This window comes from Podarcis cretensis (genome assembly GCF_951804945.1).
Source record: "Podarcis cretensis genome assembly, chromosome: 8".
Taxonomy (NCBI): Eukaryota; Metazoa; Chordata; class Lepidosauria; order Squamata; family Lacertidae; genus Podarcis; species Podarcis cretensis.
The window spans coordinates 56,214,815-56,232,363 of record NC_137177.1 but is presented as its reverse complement, the minus strand read 5'-3'; the positions used below and the strand labels follow the sequence as shown (position 1 = coordinate 56,232,363).

Sequence of the window (17,549 nt, the reverse complement as noted above, 5' to 3'; positions counted from 1 at the left end):
AGACTGGCCCAAGGTCACCCAGTGAGCTTCATGACTGAATTAGGATTTCAACCCTTGTCTCCCAGCTCTTATTCCAACAGTCTCTTTGACACATGACAGTGTCTCTTGCCCCATGGGCAGGGATTGTTTGCTGTATGGCAACGTGAAACAGAGCCTTTTCTAGTGGCAGCCAGGCCACAGAATTGCCTGCTCTGCAACCCCAGAGTCGTCCACAACTGGACTTAACGATCAGGGATCCCCTTTACCTTTACCTAGAGGTGAACGTAGCTATTGCATCAATGGGCTTCTGGTGCCATGTAAGAGCACACTTCTTCATCCAAGCTTTTGGTGTCGCTGATTAGACTCTCCAAGATTTCAGAAATTGGTTTGCATTATGCAGGCTGTTGTATTTCTACCCTGTTTTCAATTGCTGATACATTGTTATCATTATCATCACTGGTTTATCAATCATTTTCTAAACCTCTGCCTCAAAGTGATTTGCATACAAAATAATTAAAAGTGGTTAAAAACACAAAAACAACCAATACATTTAAAAGAAGACCAAAACCCTAACAAGCAGGCCCTTGTGGTAAACACCAATTTATCCATCTGGGAAAGCCCGTGGATACAAAAATGTCTTCAATTGTTTCCAGAAAGTGCAAATAGTGGATCCCTGTTGTATGTCAACAGGAATGCTCTTCCACAGAACAGAGGCAGCCACACTAAAAACTGTAATCTGAGTTCCTGCAGAGCAGGTTTCTGAGACCTTTGGAACTTGCAGGAGAAGCATACTATACATACTATACATACTATTGCATGTATAAAGGATGTATAAAAGATAAAGCAGTCTCTCAAGTAACATGCTCCTGAGCTATATAGGGATTTTTATGTTAGTACCAACACCAGCAGCAGATTGGTAACTGGTACAAATTTTGCTAGTTGGCTGCTTTATTCTGGTGGTAGTTTGCTGCCACAAACAACCTAGCTGCCACATCTGCACCAGAATTGATAGTTTATATTTTTATCTGCATTTTATTGATCTGTTTGCAAATTGCCCTGGGGTTTATTTGGATGAAGGGTGGTTGAGAAGTGCAATAAATAAATAGATGAGAAATAAATAAAGTGCATGACAGCTTGGTATTGCTCTCTCTCTCACACGCACACACACGGCCTTTTCAAGGTCACACTTCTGTTTTGACAACATTCATTTGTTTGGTTTTTAATTAGAGACTTTAAAAAATACTTTCCCGTGATATCTTTGTACAAGGACAGAAAATAACAGACTTGCATTTTGCACTACCAAAGAATACCCTTCAGAGTACAAGACAACATGGCTGACAAATACCTCTTATTTAAAAAATAAAAAAGACAAAGGGGTTTTTAAAAGTGTCATTTTTGTTTGTTTTTGAAAGGATGGAGGAAGAAAGAAGAACCCCCATATCCCACATAGATTTTTGAGGAACAGAGGAAGATTGAGCAATCTCTCAGCAACCATGTTGACAGCTTGCCTCTCACAGAAGACAATGTAGGTCTATTACAGAAGTCAAAGCCTCCCCAAAAATCAGGATGCATTTTTGAAACTTTTTTTTTTGAAACTTACTAGACATTACTAGTCCAATTATATATCTGGTGGCAAAATTCAGTGTGTGGGATGTGTTCATATAATGTAGCACAGGCAAGACCCTACAGCTGCTTTCCTGGTTGGACTTCCTCTGGTGTCCCTTGAAAGTTGTGCATATATAATATCATCTCTTCTCTTCCATTACCATGAGAAGCTGTAGCTGCAGTTCATGCTTTGGAGGGTGTGGAGAGAAAGAGAGAGGGAGAAGAAACACACATACATACACACAGAGAGAAAGAGAGAAAGCGAATTTGCATTGGGAATGACGGGTGTTCCTTCTGAAAGCCTGCAAGTTCCAAATCTTCTTGAGATGTTTCACCAGCATGCTGGATTTCATGAGCCTGAGAAAGAGAAAAGAGATCAGCACATCACCTGGCATTGAGTGAAAAATATTCTTCATATCAATTAGATTTCTGAACTACCCAGGGCAGGTTACACCAACATAAAAGTACAAAATTGGAATCAGATAATAGAGTTTTCTATCCAAGGAAGAGGTAGATAGATAGATAGATAGATAGATAGATAGACAGACAGACAGACAGATAGATGATAGATAGATGATAGATGATAGATAGATAGATGATATAGAAAGATAGATAGATAGATAGATAGATAGATAGATAGATAGATAGATGATAGATAGATAGATGATAGATGATAGATAGATATAGATAGATGACAGAAAAATAGATGATAGATAGATAGATAGATAGATAGATAGATAGATAGATTAGATAAATAGATAGATGATAGATATAGATAGATAGATGATAGATAGATAGATAGATGATATAGATAGATGATAGATAGATAGATAGATAGATAGATAGATAGATAGATAGATAGATGATAGATAGATAGATATAGATAGATAGATGATAGATAGATAGATGATGATAGATGATAGATAGATAGATAGATAGATAGATGATAGATATAGATAGATAGATGATAGATAGATAGATAGATAGATAGATAGATAGATAGATGATATAGATAGATGATAGATAGATAGATAGATATAGATAGATAGATGATAGATAGATGATAGATAGATAGATAGATAGATAGATAGATAGATAGATAGATAGATGATAGATAGATAGATAGATATAGATAGATGATAGATAGATGTAGATAGATAGATAGATAGATATAGATAGATAGATATAGATGATAGACAGATGATAGAGTATATCTTTGAACTGAAGTACTAGGCAGTTTCCTATATGCCTAACAGACTAGCTGCCACTCTTCTGAGTCCATCTGGGTTTTTTATTTTTAGGGAAGACCCCAGGTTCAATGCAGAAGACCCCAGGTTCAATCCCCAGCATCTCCTGGTAGGGCTGAGAGAGACCCCTGTCTGAAACCCTTGAGAGCTGCAGTCAGTCAGTGTAGACAATACTGAGCTATGTGGATCAGTGGTCTGGCTCAGTTTAAGGCAACTTTCTATGTCTCAATGAATTACAGATAAGGTACCTTTGGGGAAGGTGGAAATCCTAAACTGAGGCATTTCTCAGCAATCACAGTTTACAGTATAAACTCTTCCAACACTCACCTTTCTCACCTCTTCAGCACTGGCCTGAAAGCTGTTCTCAGTTTGTCTTTATGCTGACTGAGACAGACTTCGCTTAGGTCTAGGGAACCTTGAGTGCCTCTCATGTTTCTCCCAAACCCTGTTTTAACAAAAGAAAATGTTTGTTTGGGGTGTTGTTGTTTTTTAAAAAACCACCATACTTGATCAGAGTCAGTGGACAACTTTCCCCACTCTCTCCAACATTCCCAGATTTTGACTGCAAATGACTCCATAATCAATATGCTGGATCCAAATGGTCTAGTGGAGGCATTGCTGCAAAAAACAGGAGCCTGGAATTTTTGGACTTCCATCATCTCTCACCATTTGCCATGTTGGCTGAGGCAAATGGGAGTGTGAGTCCAACAATATTTAAAGGGCAATTGGTACTCCATCCCTGTGCTAATGGACCACATGCTGCTCCAGTTGGTTCTCCCAACCCTCCAGAGCAATTATATTCTTGGTGGGCATGGGGAACTGCAGTGAAGCTGGTGAAAACTGCCACCTCTGCCCCACCATCACCTTTCTTAAGCAGGTGTCAGAACTCCAGCATTGAGATATTTGAATGCAACTTAGCCATTTCCCCCCTTGTCAGACCTTCGTTTCAGAACCTGTGGCCTCCATGTCAGGTGTGTGTGGCAGATTTTGCTGCATCTCTACACTGTATGAGATTGTATCATCCCAGCTCTGTCAACTGAGAGATGCAGCCATCAGAGATAATCAGATGATATTATCAGAGCTGCAGTGGCAGAAGAAATGGTAAATTCACTTTCACGTGGAAGATAGAGCAAGATTGTCTTCTGCTGCTCCAGAAGGTAGGACCCAAACCAATGGATCTCAAGTAACATGCTCCTGAGCTATATAGGGAAAGGAGATTCTACCTAAACCGTAGGAAGAACTTTCTGGTGGTAAGAGCTGTTCTACGGTGGAACAGATTACCACAGATGGTAGTGGACTCTCCGTAAAGAGGTTTCAAAATACAGGGTGGGTGGCCATCTCTCAGGGATTCTTTAGCTGTGATACCTGCATTGCACAGGGTTGGCTATATGGCCCTTGTAGGTCCCTTCCAATACTGCAATTCTGTAATTTGATATAACAATGACATGTCTCTCCAATATTTGCCAGTATTTCCAGCCATAACTTGGTCCATCATCTAATACCGTAAAATGTCTCTGTAACAATTCAGGGAACACTGCAAGGAAAAAAAAAACCCATTCCTTGTTTGTCATTTCCATACGTGCTGTTCAAGATTTAAGGAAACTCTCTAAGTTTCAGCATAACACTGTCCTTATAGGAATGTCCATGCTACAAATTTCAGAAGGGGAAAGGGATAATCACTACAGTAATGAACAAGTGCTAAGTGCCAACTGAAATAATGCAAAAAGTGAGGCAGGAGTGTCTATGATCACCTATTTGGGGAAACCTGAAGTTTTTCAAAAATACAAAAAAAAAAAACATTTTTAAAGGGTTTTTTTTTAAAAAAAAAAATGGACAAAAGCTCCATAATATAGCCTTACAAAGACTGAACATGATTCGTACCTACAGAATGTAGAGCGTCAGTTGGAAAAGAAAACAAATTGCAGAAGAAAAGGTTCTTGCTTCAGCCCCTTTACAACTTATGGTATCTAGAGGAAGGGATGGCTGGCAGGAAACCTGAACAGAAGCTCTCCTGGTAAGAGCTCAGGATGCATTGCAAGATTTTATTGTAGGTTCTGTTTGCTTATTTATAAGTGTGTTCCTGAAGCTTGCTTTGCTTTGCTAACACCTCTCATTTGTCTGTCAGAAGTATTCATTTGCACAGAGTGAGGGCTGTAGCTCAGTGGTAGAGCAACCAGAAGATCCCAGGTTCAATCCTTGACATTTCCAAGCAGGGCTGGGAGAGACCCTGGTCTGAAACCCTGGAAAACTGCATCTAGTCAGTGTAGACAATAGTGAGCTAGATGGACAATTCAAAGTGTTGGTGCTAACCCTCAAAGCCCTAAATGGCCTTGGCCCAGTATACCTGAAGCAGCATCTCCACCTCCATTGTTCTGTCCAGACACTGAGGTCCTCCTCTGAGGGTCTTCTGGCAGCTCCCTCACTATGAGAAGCAAAGTTACAGGGAACCAGAAGGCCCTGCTTGTCAGTGGCACCCTTCCTGTGGAATACTCTCCCTTCAGATGTCAAGGAGATAAAGAAGGACACAATTTTTAGAAGACATCTGAAGGCAGCCCTGTATTGGTAGGATTTTAATGTTTGATGTTTTATTATTTTTTATATATGCTGTAAACCGTTCAGAGTGCGGGTGGAGTATTATTATTATTATTATTATTATTATTATTATTATTATTATTATTCTGCATTCCTGTATGCGCTTATGATGGTGAAGGTCTCCATGAAGTCAAATGGTGCACTTCAGCAACACCACAGCAATACATAGCACAGAAGAAACACACAACAACCTCTAAAAAAATATTAAAAGGAAGGACAGTTTTCTGACAGCTTATTTTGACCCTAGGTGGCACTTAATTCAACCTGAGATCCTCACGTTCTAGTTTCAGAAGTTGACTCAGAAATAAGTTCCAGTGTGTTCAGTAAGCCATACTCCCAGGGAAGCAAACATAGGGTGGGAGTGAGGGGTGGGGAGTAACATTCAAAATGAGGTTGCATTCATGTATCTTTAGTCTTTAGGGCACAAGCAGCCAATGTTTTGCCCTCCATATGTTGTTGGACTACAGCTCCCATCTTCAGGGACCACCGGACACATTGGCTGGGGCTGATAGAAATTGGAATTCATCTGAAGGGTTGAGCCTTGGTTACCACACAACAGTGGGTGGCACAATGGGTCCAGCTATTAACCAGAAAGTTAGTGGTTGAAGGCCACCCAGGGACAGCTGTGGGCAGAGGGTTAGACTAGATGACCCTCAGGGTTCCTTCCAACTCTACAATTCTATTATGATTTATTGAATGCACTAATCAAATGCTGAACCTTGCTGTGCTAACTTTAATCAGCAAGACATACAAAGAATCCTTCAGGTTTTAAGGCTTATGCTGAAGATTCCAGATTGAAATTTCTACCTCTCCCCTGCCACAAAAAATCATTTCAGATCAAATCTTAATCTTTTCAAGGAAAGGGGCTATTTTCCCCTGTACCTGTAGGTTGGATCACCAGTGAGGACATGGCTCTGAGCATGTACAGAGGTCCATTTTCACCATTCAGTCAAAACCTAACTATATGATACTTAGCAGCTTCACCATATTGTTCTCTTGCTGGACATACATTTGATTTTTGCCACTAACGTATTTTAAAATAAGTGGTGAACTTATTGCACATTGACTTTTCCTTGTCATGTTGTGACACTCTACTACACTCTACTACATGGAAAGATCATTACTTCCTAGAAGTTCTTTGAGAAACAGATGGATTCATCCAGTAACTACATGAAAAATGGCTGTGCATTATGTGGTCCTGGACCTAGAAAACCATGGCAGAGCTTTTCACACCACATAAACTTCCGTTCACTAAAATCAAGCAGTGCTTCTGGATATGGAAAGAAAGGGGGGAATCTCAAGAAGCTGGCTACCTTCAGTTCCTGTTGAATACTGACAGGTCTCACCCAGCATGGGATAGGAAGCATAGTTTAAAGAGATGGACTGCAGGTTGAAGGTCGAATTCTTAAAGATCTTGGTCGGTTGAGCCAGCTCCTCCAAGGCCTTGTCATGAATAGACTGTGTTCTCACAAGGCTGCCCAGGGGCCTCTCCTCACCGCATTGTCCCACAGCCCCAGGGGGCCTTCCCCTTAGCACCAAACAGTCAGGGCTCTCTGTCCTTTGAGCAGGATGGCTCATGGGTCCCACAATCACATTGGCCCCCGCTGTGTGAGCTAAAGACCAGATCCTGGGCTTCTCAGGGGCTTCGTAGGGTTGGCCATGATTTCCAAGGCCACCCACCAAGGTGGCTCCTCCCTTGTGGCCAAGGAAGTCCCCCGTAAGTGCCGAGTCAGCTTTGGCACAGGGGAAGGCCTGAAAGTGGCTGGGCAGGCTAAGGTTGCAGTTGTTTTTTTCTGTCTCGGCCAAGGTGCTGCCCACACCGGGGCCTTCTTGGTGCGGATGCTTCGGCTCAGCCTCCAGCTTGATTTCAGCCTCCTCCTCGTCCAAGTCCTCCAGATCGCTCAACTGCAATTCCTTTTCTTCTTTGCATCTTTTGGGATCTGTATTTTGGAACGAAAAGCAGGGGCAGAAAGGATATGTGTAAACAACAACAACAACCCACAAGAAGGTTGAGTAACTGCAAGGCCAGGCCACACACTAGCCTCAATGAGGTAGTCACCTCAGGTGGCTGGCTGGGGACAACTGGTAGGGGTGGTGGATCCGGGATCCCAAGGAGAAGACCACTTATTGCCTCTTGAGTTTTTCACTCATGGCTGCCATTTGAGAAGAATGGGGCCACCACTAGCACTGCCTTCTCCACTCTGGCCTTTTTTCTCCACCACCAGCTTCAGCATGCCAGGGCTTTTCTATGCCACCTCCAATCCCCTCAGGTGGAAAAGGAGGAGGAGGTGGTAGCGGTGGGGGAAGGGAAGAAGAGAAGTGGCAGGGGGGCACAATTGACTAGTTTTGCCTCAAGCGGCAAAATGTATTGGGCCGGCCAGCCCTGAACTACCATGCCAAAATGCAAGGAGATCAGAACTTTGCACTTCTCATTTACAGACAGTGATAGTTTAGTACTTTCACATTCAGACAACCTCTAGCTAAATACCAAGGATTAGAAGCAAATAAGGCATTCCCTTCATATCTGATATTTAATTAGACATTCGACAAAATTCTCTCTCTCTCTCTCTCTCTCTCTCTCTCTCTCTCTCTCTGTGTGTGTGTGTGTGTGTGTGTGTGTTTGTGTTTGTGTGTATTTAGTCACACTACATATAACTAAATTTATGGCACTTCCTGCTACAGGGATGTGGTCTTGGCCATTACCTTAGATAGCTTTTAAGATGGTTTATGAAAAATAATAATACAGTTCTACCAACGGCCATTCATTGTGATGACTGGATTCTGTATTCAAAGCAGAGACAGTACACCACTGAGCACAGGTGGGGCGCTGTGGGCTTATTGGAGGCATCTGGTAGACCACTTGATAGACATTTGGTGTGATCCAGCAGGGCATCAAAAACTGAACATAAGAGGAGCCTTGAGAGATCAGATCAAAGATCTACAGTATCTCAGAGTTGGAGAATATCTGTGTCCCTCAAGATGTTGCTGGACTACAACTCCCATCAGTCTTGATCCTGCCATCTGGGGTTGATGGATTCTGCAGTCCAGCAACATCTGGAGGCCCAAAAGTTCTCCACCCCGGTCTATCAAGACCAGCCCCCTGCACTCCACAGTGGTCAACCAGATGGCTCCAGGAAATACAATATAATAATTACTTTATTTTATGTTTTCTTCCAAAGAATCCATTATATCTTCACAACCACTCTGTAAAGTAGATTAGACCAAGAGGCATCCAGCAAGTCCACTTCCAAGCTTACCTTTGCTTTCATTTTCACTGCCACAGTCTTCACCATTCCTTCTCCCATCCTCTCGCCTCTCTTCTCCTGCTTTGTTTTTTGGAGACCAGGTCATCTTATTCTCTTTCTTGAGCCTTCTCCGAGCATTGGCAAACCAGGTAGAGACCTGAGTGAGGGTCATCTTGGTGATGATGGCCAGCATGATCTTCTCTCCTTTGGTAGGGTAGGGGTTTTTCCGGTGCTCATACAGCCACGTCTTCAAAGTGCTAGTGGTCTCTCGGGTGGCATTCTTGCGTCTGGCTGAGCTGCTAAAATCCACTGTTCCATATCTGGGAGAGAGATAGAGATGCTGAGCATGATTTTCTGAGCCAGTATGGAGGTGCATATGCTACTTTTCAGGCAGAATGGAACCACAAATCGCAACAGTGTCAAAATGAACACAACTTCTGTGTAAATGGGAAATAATTTCCATATCTATAGAGGCATTGGCCAATGAGAAGATAACTACAGCCCATTCATAGGCTTAAGAACACAAGACACACCTGCTGGATGAGACTAGTGGCCCATCTAGTCCAGCATCCTGTTCTCACAATGCCAACCAGATTCCTACGGGATACCCACAAACAAGACCTGAGCACAAGAGCATCTTCCCCCCTGCAGTTTCCAGCAACTAACAGCATAATGTCTCCAATTGTGGAGGTCATTTGTTGGTGATTCTAGGCAAATTTACTCACAAGTTTGATCCACTGAATACAATGAAGCTTACTCCCCAATAAGAGTGTTTAGATAGAATTCTATACACCCTTACAGGGGAGCATGTTCTACTAAACTCAATAGGACTTCTGAGCGTGCCTGCAAAGGATTGCATTTCTACACCTTTTGCTATCATCAGGTCTAAAAGATGGCAAGAATGAGAAATGTTACTCAAATATATTTTAATTGAATATTCTAGTCATTTGCATCTTGCAGGTGGTGAGTACTTTCTTCTATTTACGTTTTTAAAAAAGAAAAGTACAGGATAGTGTGAGATAGAAACTACTTCCTCTTCAGAGCCCTATTGGCAATGCCATGTTATGCATGTTTAAAGGTAAAGGGACCCCTGGCCATTAGGTCCAGTCGTTGCTGACTCTGGGGTTGCAGCACTCATCTCGCTTTATTGGCCGAGGGAGCCGGCGTACAGCTTCCAGGTCATTCTGGCGAACCAGAGCAGTTCATGAAAACGCCATTTACTTTCCTGCTGGAGTGGTACCTATTTACTCAGAGGTAAATCCCTCTAAGTTCAATGGGGCTTACTCTCTTGTAAGTGAATATAGGACTTCAGCCTAACAACACTCACACACATCACCCAAAAGCTATATAACAAACAGAAAAGCAGCAGGCCATACTTTTCCTCATTGTGGCTTCTCAGTGCTGTGGGAAGTTTAAGACAGAAGAGGTCTACCAGCAGAAAGTAGGGAAATTATGGGGAATTGTGCATCCCCCATATGTTGTTGGACTCCAGCTCCCATCATTAAAAGACAATTGAAGGCAGCCCCATTTAGGGAAGTTTTTAATGTTTGATGCTGTATTGTTTTTAATATTCGGTTGGAAGCTGCCCAGAGTGGCTGGGGAAACCCAGCCAGATGAGCAGGGTATAAATAATATATTTATTATCATCATCCCTAATCACTGGCCACACTGGCTGATGGAAGTTGGGATCCAACAACATCTGGAGGATTGCAGGAGCCTCATCTGGGTTGCAGTTTTATAAAATTATGCATGACATGGAGAAAGTGGGTAGAGAAAAGTTTTCCTCCCTGTCTCATAACACTAGAACAATGCTGGAAGATTCATCACAGATAAAAATAATTACTTCACATAGTAAATAAATTCTTCACATAGCACCTAGTTAAACTATGGAATCGCCCCAGGAGGCAGTGATGGGCACCAACTTGGATGGCTATGAAAGAGGATTTCTGATGGCTATGAAAGATGAATTTATGGAGGATACCAATGGCTACCAGCCAGAATGGCTGTGTTTTGCCTCCACAGTCAGAGGCAGTATTGCATCTGAATACCCACTGCTGGAAACCACAGGAGGGAGAGTGGTCTCCTGCTCAGGTCCTGCTTGACTGTTTCCCACAGGCATCTGGTTGGCCACTGTGAGAACAGGATGCCATTGGCCTGAACCAAATAAAAAGATTTAGGCAAACCCCAATGCTATATTGCTTAATAATTATAATAGTGATTATTATGAAAAAATACAGGTCTTGGTGCTGACCTGCCCTCTTTTGCATGTATATATTGCTAGGCCAGATGAAAGGTTGTACTGACAGCAGAGTAACTAGCTTACAAAGGTCAGTGACAAAAGAAGGACAAGTTTTGCATGGAGACAGTCCCAGATTAGTCTCAGGCATCCTCAAGAAGGGCTTCTATCTCCTGGAGAGCTCTTGCCTTTCACTCTAGACAGGCCACATTCACACACACATTTAAAGTATTAAGATCCCACTTTGAAAAGTCATGGCTTCCCCCAAAGAATTCTGGGAACTGTAGCTGCTGAGGGTTGTTAGGAGGAAACCTCTATTCCCCTCACAGAGGTATGATTCCCAGAGTTTCTCCCTCAGTTGATTTGCTCTAGTTTTTATTGTTTTATACTGTATGTTAATGTTAGCCTATTATTTTATTGCTGTGGGAGCCCCTCACAAAAGTTCTGTTACGGGACAGCTATATAAATGCAGACAGTAAATGAATATCCATAGGATCACCACCCTCTGCAATGTATGCAGAAGGCCCCAGAGTCAACTCTGGCCATGTGAGAAGGTTCCTTGTTTGAAATCCTGGAGAGCTGCTATGTGTCATTGTGAGGAACGCTGAGCTACATGGGCCAATGGATCCCACTCAGTATCAGGTACAGAGGAGTCGCTTGAAAGGCATTGGAAGGGGCTCCTTTGCGCTTTGCAAAGCACGCCTAGTATTCCAGGCGGCACTGCAAAAGCAAACCTTCGAATGGAGTCGTGCTATTCCTGATGGCTGCTCCCCAGATCGCCCGGGATTAACACACAGAGAGACGAGTCAATTGGTAGGGCGGGGGAGGGAGAATGTCGGAGGTTTGCTGCTGCTGTAGCTCCCAACAGTCGCGGGCAGATCTAAAGAGCTCCCGCTCGGCTGATCAAAGCGCTTGTTACCTGTCGTATTGGTACTGCCCAAAGGAATGCTCGTAGGTGTAGTAGGCGGCGGCCGTGGGCTGTGCAATCCCCGCGTGCAAAGCGGAGGAGCCGTCCTTGATGTCGTACTGGGAGTTCTAGAAAACGCATTAAAAGTGTTTTAAGGCTGAGTACGAAGGGAGATCCCGCATGTTTTTTTCCTTCCTTTCCAGTCCACCCTACTCCGGGCCGAGATGCCCCAACTAACCAATAGCAATGACTGTGTGAAATCGGACCCGCTACTCTGGATTCCTTAATCCGGATTAAGTACCTTTTGGACTAATGAGAGCGTTTAGGCTGTTCAGGCTTTCATGGGAGTAAGCCCCAGCTGAGTACAGGACTATTTGGGGACGATTCCCGAAGTTGCTATTTCTTCCCCTTTGCGTTGAGGCCAGGGTTGACTATACGCATACAAAATTCCCATGTTGGGTTTTCACCTCCATGGTGCGATCCTGAAACTGCAGTCCTAAAACACATTTACTGAGCAGCAATTGCCGTTAAACAAATGGGACCTGTTTTCAAATAAACAGGGAGCTGCATTGCTAAAATCCTACCAACTTTAACGCAGAGCTGTCCCACCTTGCTGCTTTTTAACTAAAAATTCCTAAATTTTGTTTCGCTTGGAAGTCAAGGATGGGTGGATCGGCTAGAAAAGGGGGATAGGTTTTTTTAATGAACTTATCATAAATATTAAGTTTCTGAAGCATGCTAGTTTTAGAAAACGACCTTAGGGTGTAATTATAATGACATTTGCCAATGTGTACGCTCCATTGGACTCACAAGGAATTACTTCTGAGATGACAATAGAATTGTCTCCCTCTTTTTTAGTCTCCCTCTTTTTGGTCTCCTCTCCGGATCAGTGTAATAACTGCAAGCCACCTCGGGGCAGAGACCCCTTTGTGTATGATGAAGGAGGTACAGGGATGGAGCTCTTTATTTTATTTTATTTTTACATTATCTTGACATCGTTTTGGGAGCAACGCATTACAATTAAGAAACAAGACAAAACAATAGGTTCCGGCCTTCAGTGAGCTTACAGTCGCAAATCATCGATGGAAAGTGGAGGAGAGGTTTCTGCTTCGAGTATAAGAATTGCTCTTCTGGAATTTGGGGACCCGAATCTGTGCACAACCGCAAGTCCTCCTTTCCACGCCGCTTTGATTTTGTGCAGATCCCAGTTAAATTCCCCGCGCGCTCTTCCAGGTGAGTGTGGACAGGGACCACTGTCCGGCGGCTCAAGTCTATGCATGTTTGCTCAGAATAAAATTATGCATATCCCCGAGCCCTGCGAAAAGGATCCCAAACCTATGACCCAGTTGTATTCAGTGGGGCGGGCCTACTCCTACCTTGGAGTGCCTAAGGTTTCTCAATACCCAACAGGTCTACACGGACCTCCCCAAATCCCAATATGTCTACTCGGAAGTAAGTAGCACGGATCTTAGTGGGGCTTTATAATTTCCTAATAAGAATTGTACGCTAGGAAAGAGACTCAGAAGGGAACCAAACATCAAGAAACAGCGCAGGATTTTACTTCCGAGTAAACATCATCGCCTTGTAATGTAATCATCGCATTCTGATTCCCTTCCGCCCAGCTGCAAAACTGCTAATACGATTAGGTGCATTACCAGGTCAACAGGGACTAGCGCCCCCGTTTCCTCTTAGTAACCAAATTGTAGCGCGAAAGTCATAGGGGAGCGGAAGGCCTGTGCCTTCGCTTCACTCACCAGCGTGGTGTACAGTGTGGACGGATCCGCTCCGTACGGGAGGTAATTGGCGTAACTTTGGCCGGCCGCAGCTGCGTAGGGCGAGCCGTACATCCCCAGCGCCGCATTGAGGTCCGTCCTGGAGCCGGCCAACAGCCTGTTCTCGTAAGAGGGGCAGCAGAGGGTGGCCGTTTGGGAAGAAGATCCCGAGGACACATCGGAGACGGATCGGGTCCCTGAGTCACAGCAAGTGGTACTAGAGGTGGCTGAGACGAAAAACTGGAGTTCAGAGAGAAAGGGAGAGAGAGAGAGAGGAATAATTAGAAAAACGCAAGAAAGAAAGTCGAGAAACAATTTCACGTTAATTGCAAAGCACATTTGGAGCGGGTGCTGGGGGAGCAGTGGCGTAGCGTGGGTTGTCAGCACCCGGGGCAAGGCAAGTAATTTGCGCCCCCTAACCCGTGGATTTGCCCTAACCCCAGATGTTGCGCCCGATGCGGCCGGCCCCCCCCCCCCTGCACCCCCCACGCTACGCCACTGTGGGGGAGAAACCCTTGTTAGCCCTGAAGAAACGGATGGTGCTTCCTTCCGAGTAGGATCCAGCCGGTCAATGGGGCTGTGGAGATCCAGGGGTCCGGAGGAGGCTCTCCAAAGCGGGACGCCAGAAGTACAGAGTCTCCTAAACCAACCCCAATTTACAGCTAAAGCGAATGTAATATTTTGCTTAGAATTCCTGTTCCGAGTGGCTTGGAAATCTTAGTGGAAAGGGAGAGAGAGGGAAGGTACCATCGTGGCAAGCCGGATGAGACTCTTAAAAGATACCACCTTCCCTTAAATTATATGGGGGGGGGATGCAGGTAGCGGGGAGGGGAGGCTGGGCAGGTGTAACACTATGGGAGCCTTCCAGCTTCATCCGCAGAGGCACGAAGTCGGCGGGGATGAGGCACCTGGGACCGAAGTCAGGCAGGAAGGCTTGGAAAGCAAGGGGAAGCAGAAAGGTTGCTCCCATGAGAGAGCAGCGGATACCAGTCAATTAAAAGACCGATTTTTTTCTCTCTTTAAAGTCTATATAAGATAAGCCTGGGAGATACACCCCCACCTGAAAGCCTGGAGAACGGCTGCCAGTCAGTGTAGACAATACTGAACTGGATGGACCGATAGTCTGACTCGCTGTAAGGTAGGTTCCTGAATTCTAGATCAAGTCATAGTATACTTTTGCAATTTGCATTACACCGTATGACACAATAGAGTAAATGACACTGAATTAATTGGCTGCATGCGCTGTTATTCTTTCTCTCACATACACACCTCGCCCTCCCAGGTCTCTACCCCCGCCTACCCCTCAGATAAAAAAAAAACAAATAATTGGGGGGGGGGGGCTGACTCTCGTGGATTACACCGGAATAAGCAGAATCCGAAATCCAAATCTAAATTGGACTAGAAAGCGTGTGGGCTCAGTAGCAATCGCCCCCTTCCAAAACGGGACTGACTTCTCACCCAGGTATGTGTAGGAATGCCTCTTCGCGTGAGAAAACTGCGACGAGTCAATAAGTTCCATTGGAATTGATTGGACTTTCCTTCCAAGTCAGTATCTTCCAAGTCAGTATCTTAGAACAGCTTTGGTCGCCTTGGCAAAACTTTATTTCCAAGTTATTTTCTCACTCAAAGAACCGTATGTCAATATTTATTGGATCTGAGAGGAGGGGGAGCACACCCAAACTGTGCCAGTCCTATAAATACCTGTACCCAAACAACACATACACGGATCGCCTTCAGTGGAAAATCAATAAGAGATTTGCAGATCAACTGAACTTCAGGAACACCCCCCCCCTCTTCCGCCTAAACTTGCCACCACTTAAAACTGAACAGGTAGTCATGAGGAAACAAATTCTTGCTGCGATCCTCTGCATCTTTCTTTGGGATTGAGTCCCATTGCAAACAACCTGTCTTACTCCTGAGTAAACTTGGGTACGAGCAGTATGCCGGTTCACCATATTTCCCATTCATTCAAACACGCGCACGTAGACACCCATCACACAGATCAAAGGAAGGTGGGAGGCGGCGACGCAGCATCTCCTCCAGATATTCATTTGAAACAAACAAACAAACAAAAATGATTAAAACTAGATAAATGCAAAGGAGGCTTTGAAAAGATACCTGACATTGCACGCCACGCCACAGACCCGGTTCTCCCCCCACAGTAAAAATAAAAAAAAAGTGGTGGTGGGTGTTTGGACTTACCTGAGAAGACGTGTTGTAAGGATATCCAAGCTGTGAAAAAGACATCGTTGCTTTCCAGTTTTGTTTGGGGTGGGTTTTCTTTTTTTGAACGGAGGTTTGGGTGACCCCCCCTTTCTCCCCCCCTCCCCAAATCCTTCGCCACTGAGTCCTCCCCCTCCTTCCCTCCCGACCCACCTTTTCACACCCCCATCCCCACGCTGCCTCTTGATGACGATCAATTACGAGCAGGATTGCGATGGATTATTTTTTATTTCTTCTCTTCGCAACACTTCCCCCCCCCCCGCGCCCCGCCCGCCCTCTCTACACACGTGAATTATAAATGATTGCAAGCGGGCATCTGCGGAAAAGAGGCTCGCAGCCTCCGCCGGAGCTCCCCGCCCGCCCCCTCCTCATCCTGATGCTTCTTGGAAAGAGAGGGAGGGCTATAAATATAGATATAGATCATTTATAGATGGGTAGATAGATAGAATCTATGGAGGGGGAGAACAGCTCAACAGAGGACGAGTTTCGTTGGAGAGGCGGGGGGGGGAGCGGAGAGGAGGATGTTGGAAAGAAATTGGTGATGATGGTGGTGGTGGAGGGGTGCCCGGAGTGGGTGGGTGGGAAGGAAACGTCAAAGCTGGCAAGCCGTGGAAGAGTTCGCTTGTGCATTGTTTTTCTGTTCCCGTTCGAGTCCTTTCGCGCGCCGCTCCCCAGCCAGCGGAGCCGAGTGACGTCATAAGTAATCCCGAGTTCTTCGTGCCAATCCTGAGCCTCGCGCTGAGCATCTTAAAAGGCGCCCTTGCTTGTATCTGGCATTGTTGTTGTTGTTATTTATTCCGTGAACGGGGCCTCTGTGCACGTCAAATTTAAAGGCAGAGCCCTAACCTTGCCTCTTTTTGCTTTTCTTTTTTTGCAGAGGGTAATGACAAGCAGTGGTGTGGTCAATTCGAAAGTGCAGGCGCCCTTCAGGCCCGCCCCTAACCACGCCCCTTTCTGCCTATACAACAAAAGTGCATTGTTGTCGACCAAGGCAGAAGCGATGACTTCCATGACAAACCAGCTTCCCCGCGGTTTCCTTTACTCCCAGCTCCCGTTTGCGCCACCCAGCCCGAGGAAGAGTTCTGGTGCACTCTGAAGCTTACTCGCTCTTTTGCTACCCGTTTGTGTTGGAAACGGATTCATGGGATCCCCCCGCAAAAAACAAAAACAAAACAACAACAATATTAGACATGCATGCTCACACAACCTCTCCCTCCCTCAGCTTAGTTTATTTGCTTGGTTTCTTTTGGAATATATTATTATTATTATTATTATTATTATTATTATTAACTATTGCTACTATTACAATTGCTATATATCACCGCAGGAAAGGACTTCATCATCCCTCTGCTGTGAAACAAACGGGCAGCTTCATTCTTGTCCGTCCCTGCTGGTAGAGGGTTAAATATCTCCCTCTATAAATCGCTAGTTCCTGTTGTTGCTGTTCGTTTGTTTGCTTTCCCATACCTCTCCCCTCCCCCCTCTCTTTTCACACAACCCAAATCCAGATTTGAGAACACAAAAGGACAGAATTCACCTTTACGTTCCTCCACTGCAGCGTCATCGCCACCAGCGGGAAGAAACACCACGTTTCCTTCACCACCACCTAGAGAAACACACTTGCTTCCCCTAGGGGGCTCCCCCACTCACCCCACAGGAACAAATGAAATCTCGGGAGCTGCTGTTTACCACTCTATACCCGTACTATGAGGTCCAATCCTAATCTCAGTCCTAGGCGTGTTC

The 17,549-nt window shown here is 44.7% G+C and overlaps 1 protein-coding gene across 1 annotated transcript; it reads right to left on the bottom strand.

The window, feature by feature from the left end:
- Nucleotides 1-1,205: 1,205 nt before the first annotated feature.
- On the bottom strand, nucleotides 1,206-15,873 carry IRX6 (iroquois homeobox 6). Its single transcript, XM_079987848.1, has 7 exons — nucleotides 15,786-15,873; nucleotides 13,566-13,823; nucleotides 11,824-11,939; nucleotides 8,681-8,988; nucleotides 6,737-7,363; nucleotides 3,159-3,276; nucleotides 1,206-1,941 (listed from the first exon to the last, which is right to left on the bottom strand). Exons 1-6 carry the CDS (start codon nucleotides 15,828-15,830, stop codon nucleotides 3,164-3,166), a joined length of 1,467 nt encoding a protein of 488 aa, XP_079843974.1. The 5' UTR covers nucleotides 15,831-15,873; the 3' UTR covers nucleotides 1,206-1,941; nucleotides 3,159-3,163.
- Nucleotides 15,874-17,549: the final 1,676 nt, after the last annotated feature.

Bases quoted from the DNA above. Each gene is read 5' to 3' on its own strand.
- IRX6 (XM_079987848.1), bottom strand. From the start codon at position 15,830: ATGTCTTTTTCACAGCTTGGATATCCTTACAACACGTCTTCTCAG. The intron at 8,989-11,823 runs GTAACAAGCGCT...TCTCTCTCCCAG, and splicing joins GGGCAGTACCAATACGACAG to ATATGGAACAGTGGATTTTA. The intron at 3,277-6,736 runs GTAGCCAGCTTC...TTGTTAAAACAG, and splicing joins GTATTCAACAGGAACTGAAG to GGTTTGGGAGAAACATGAGA.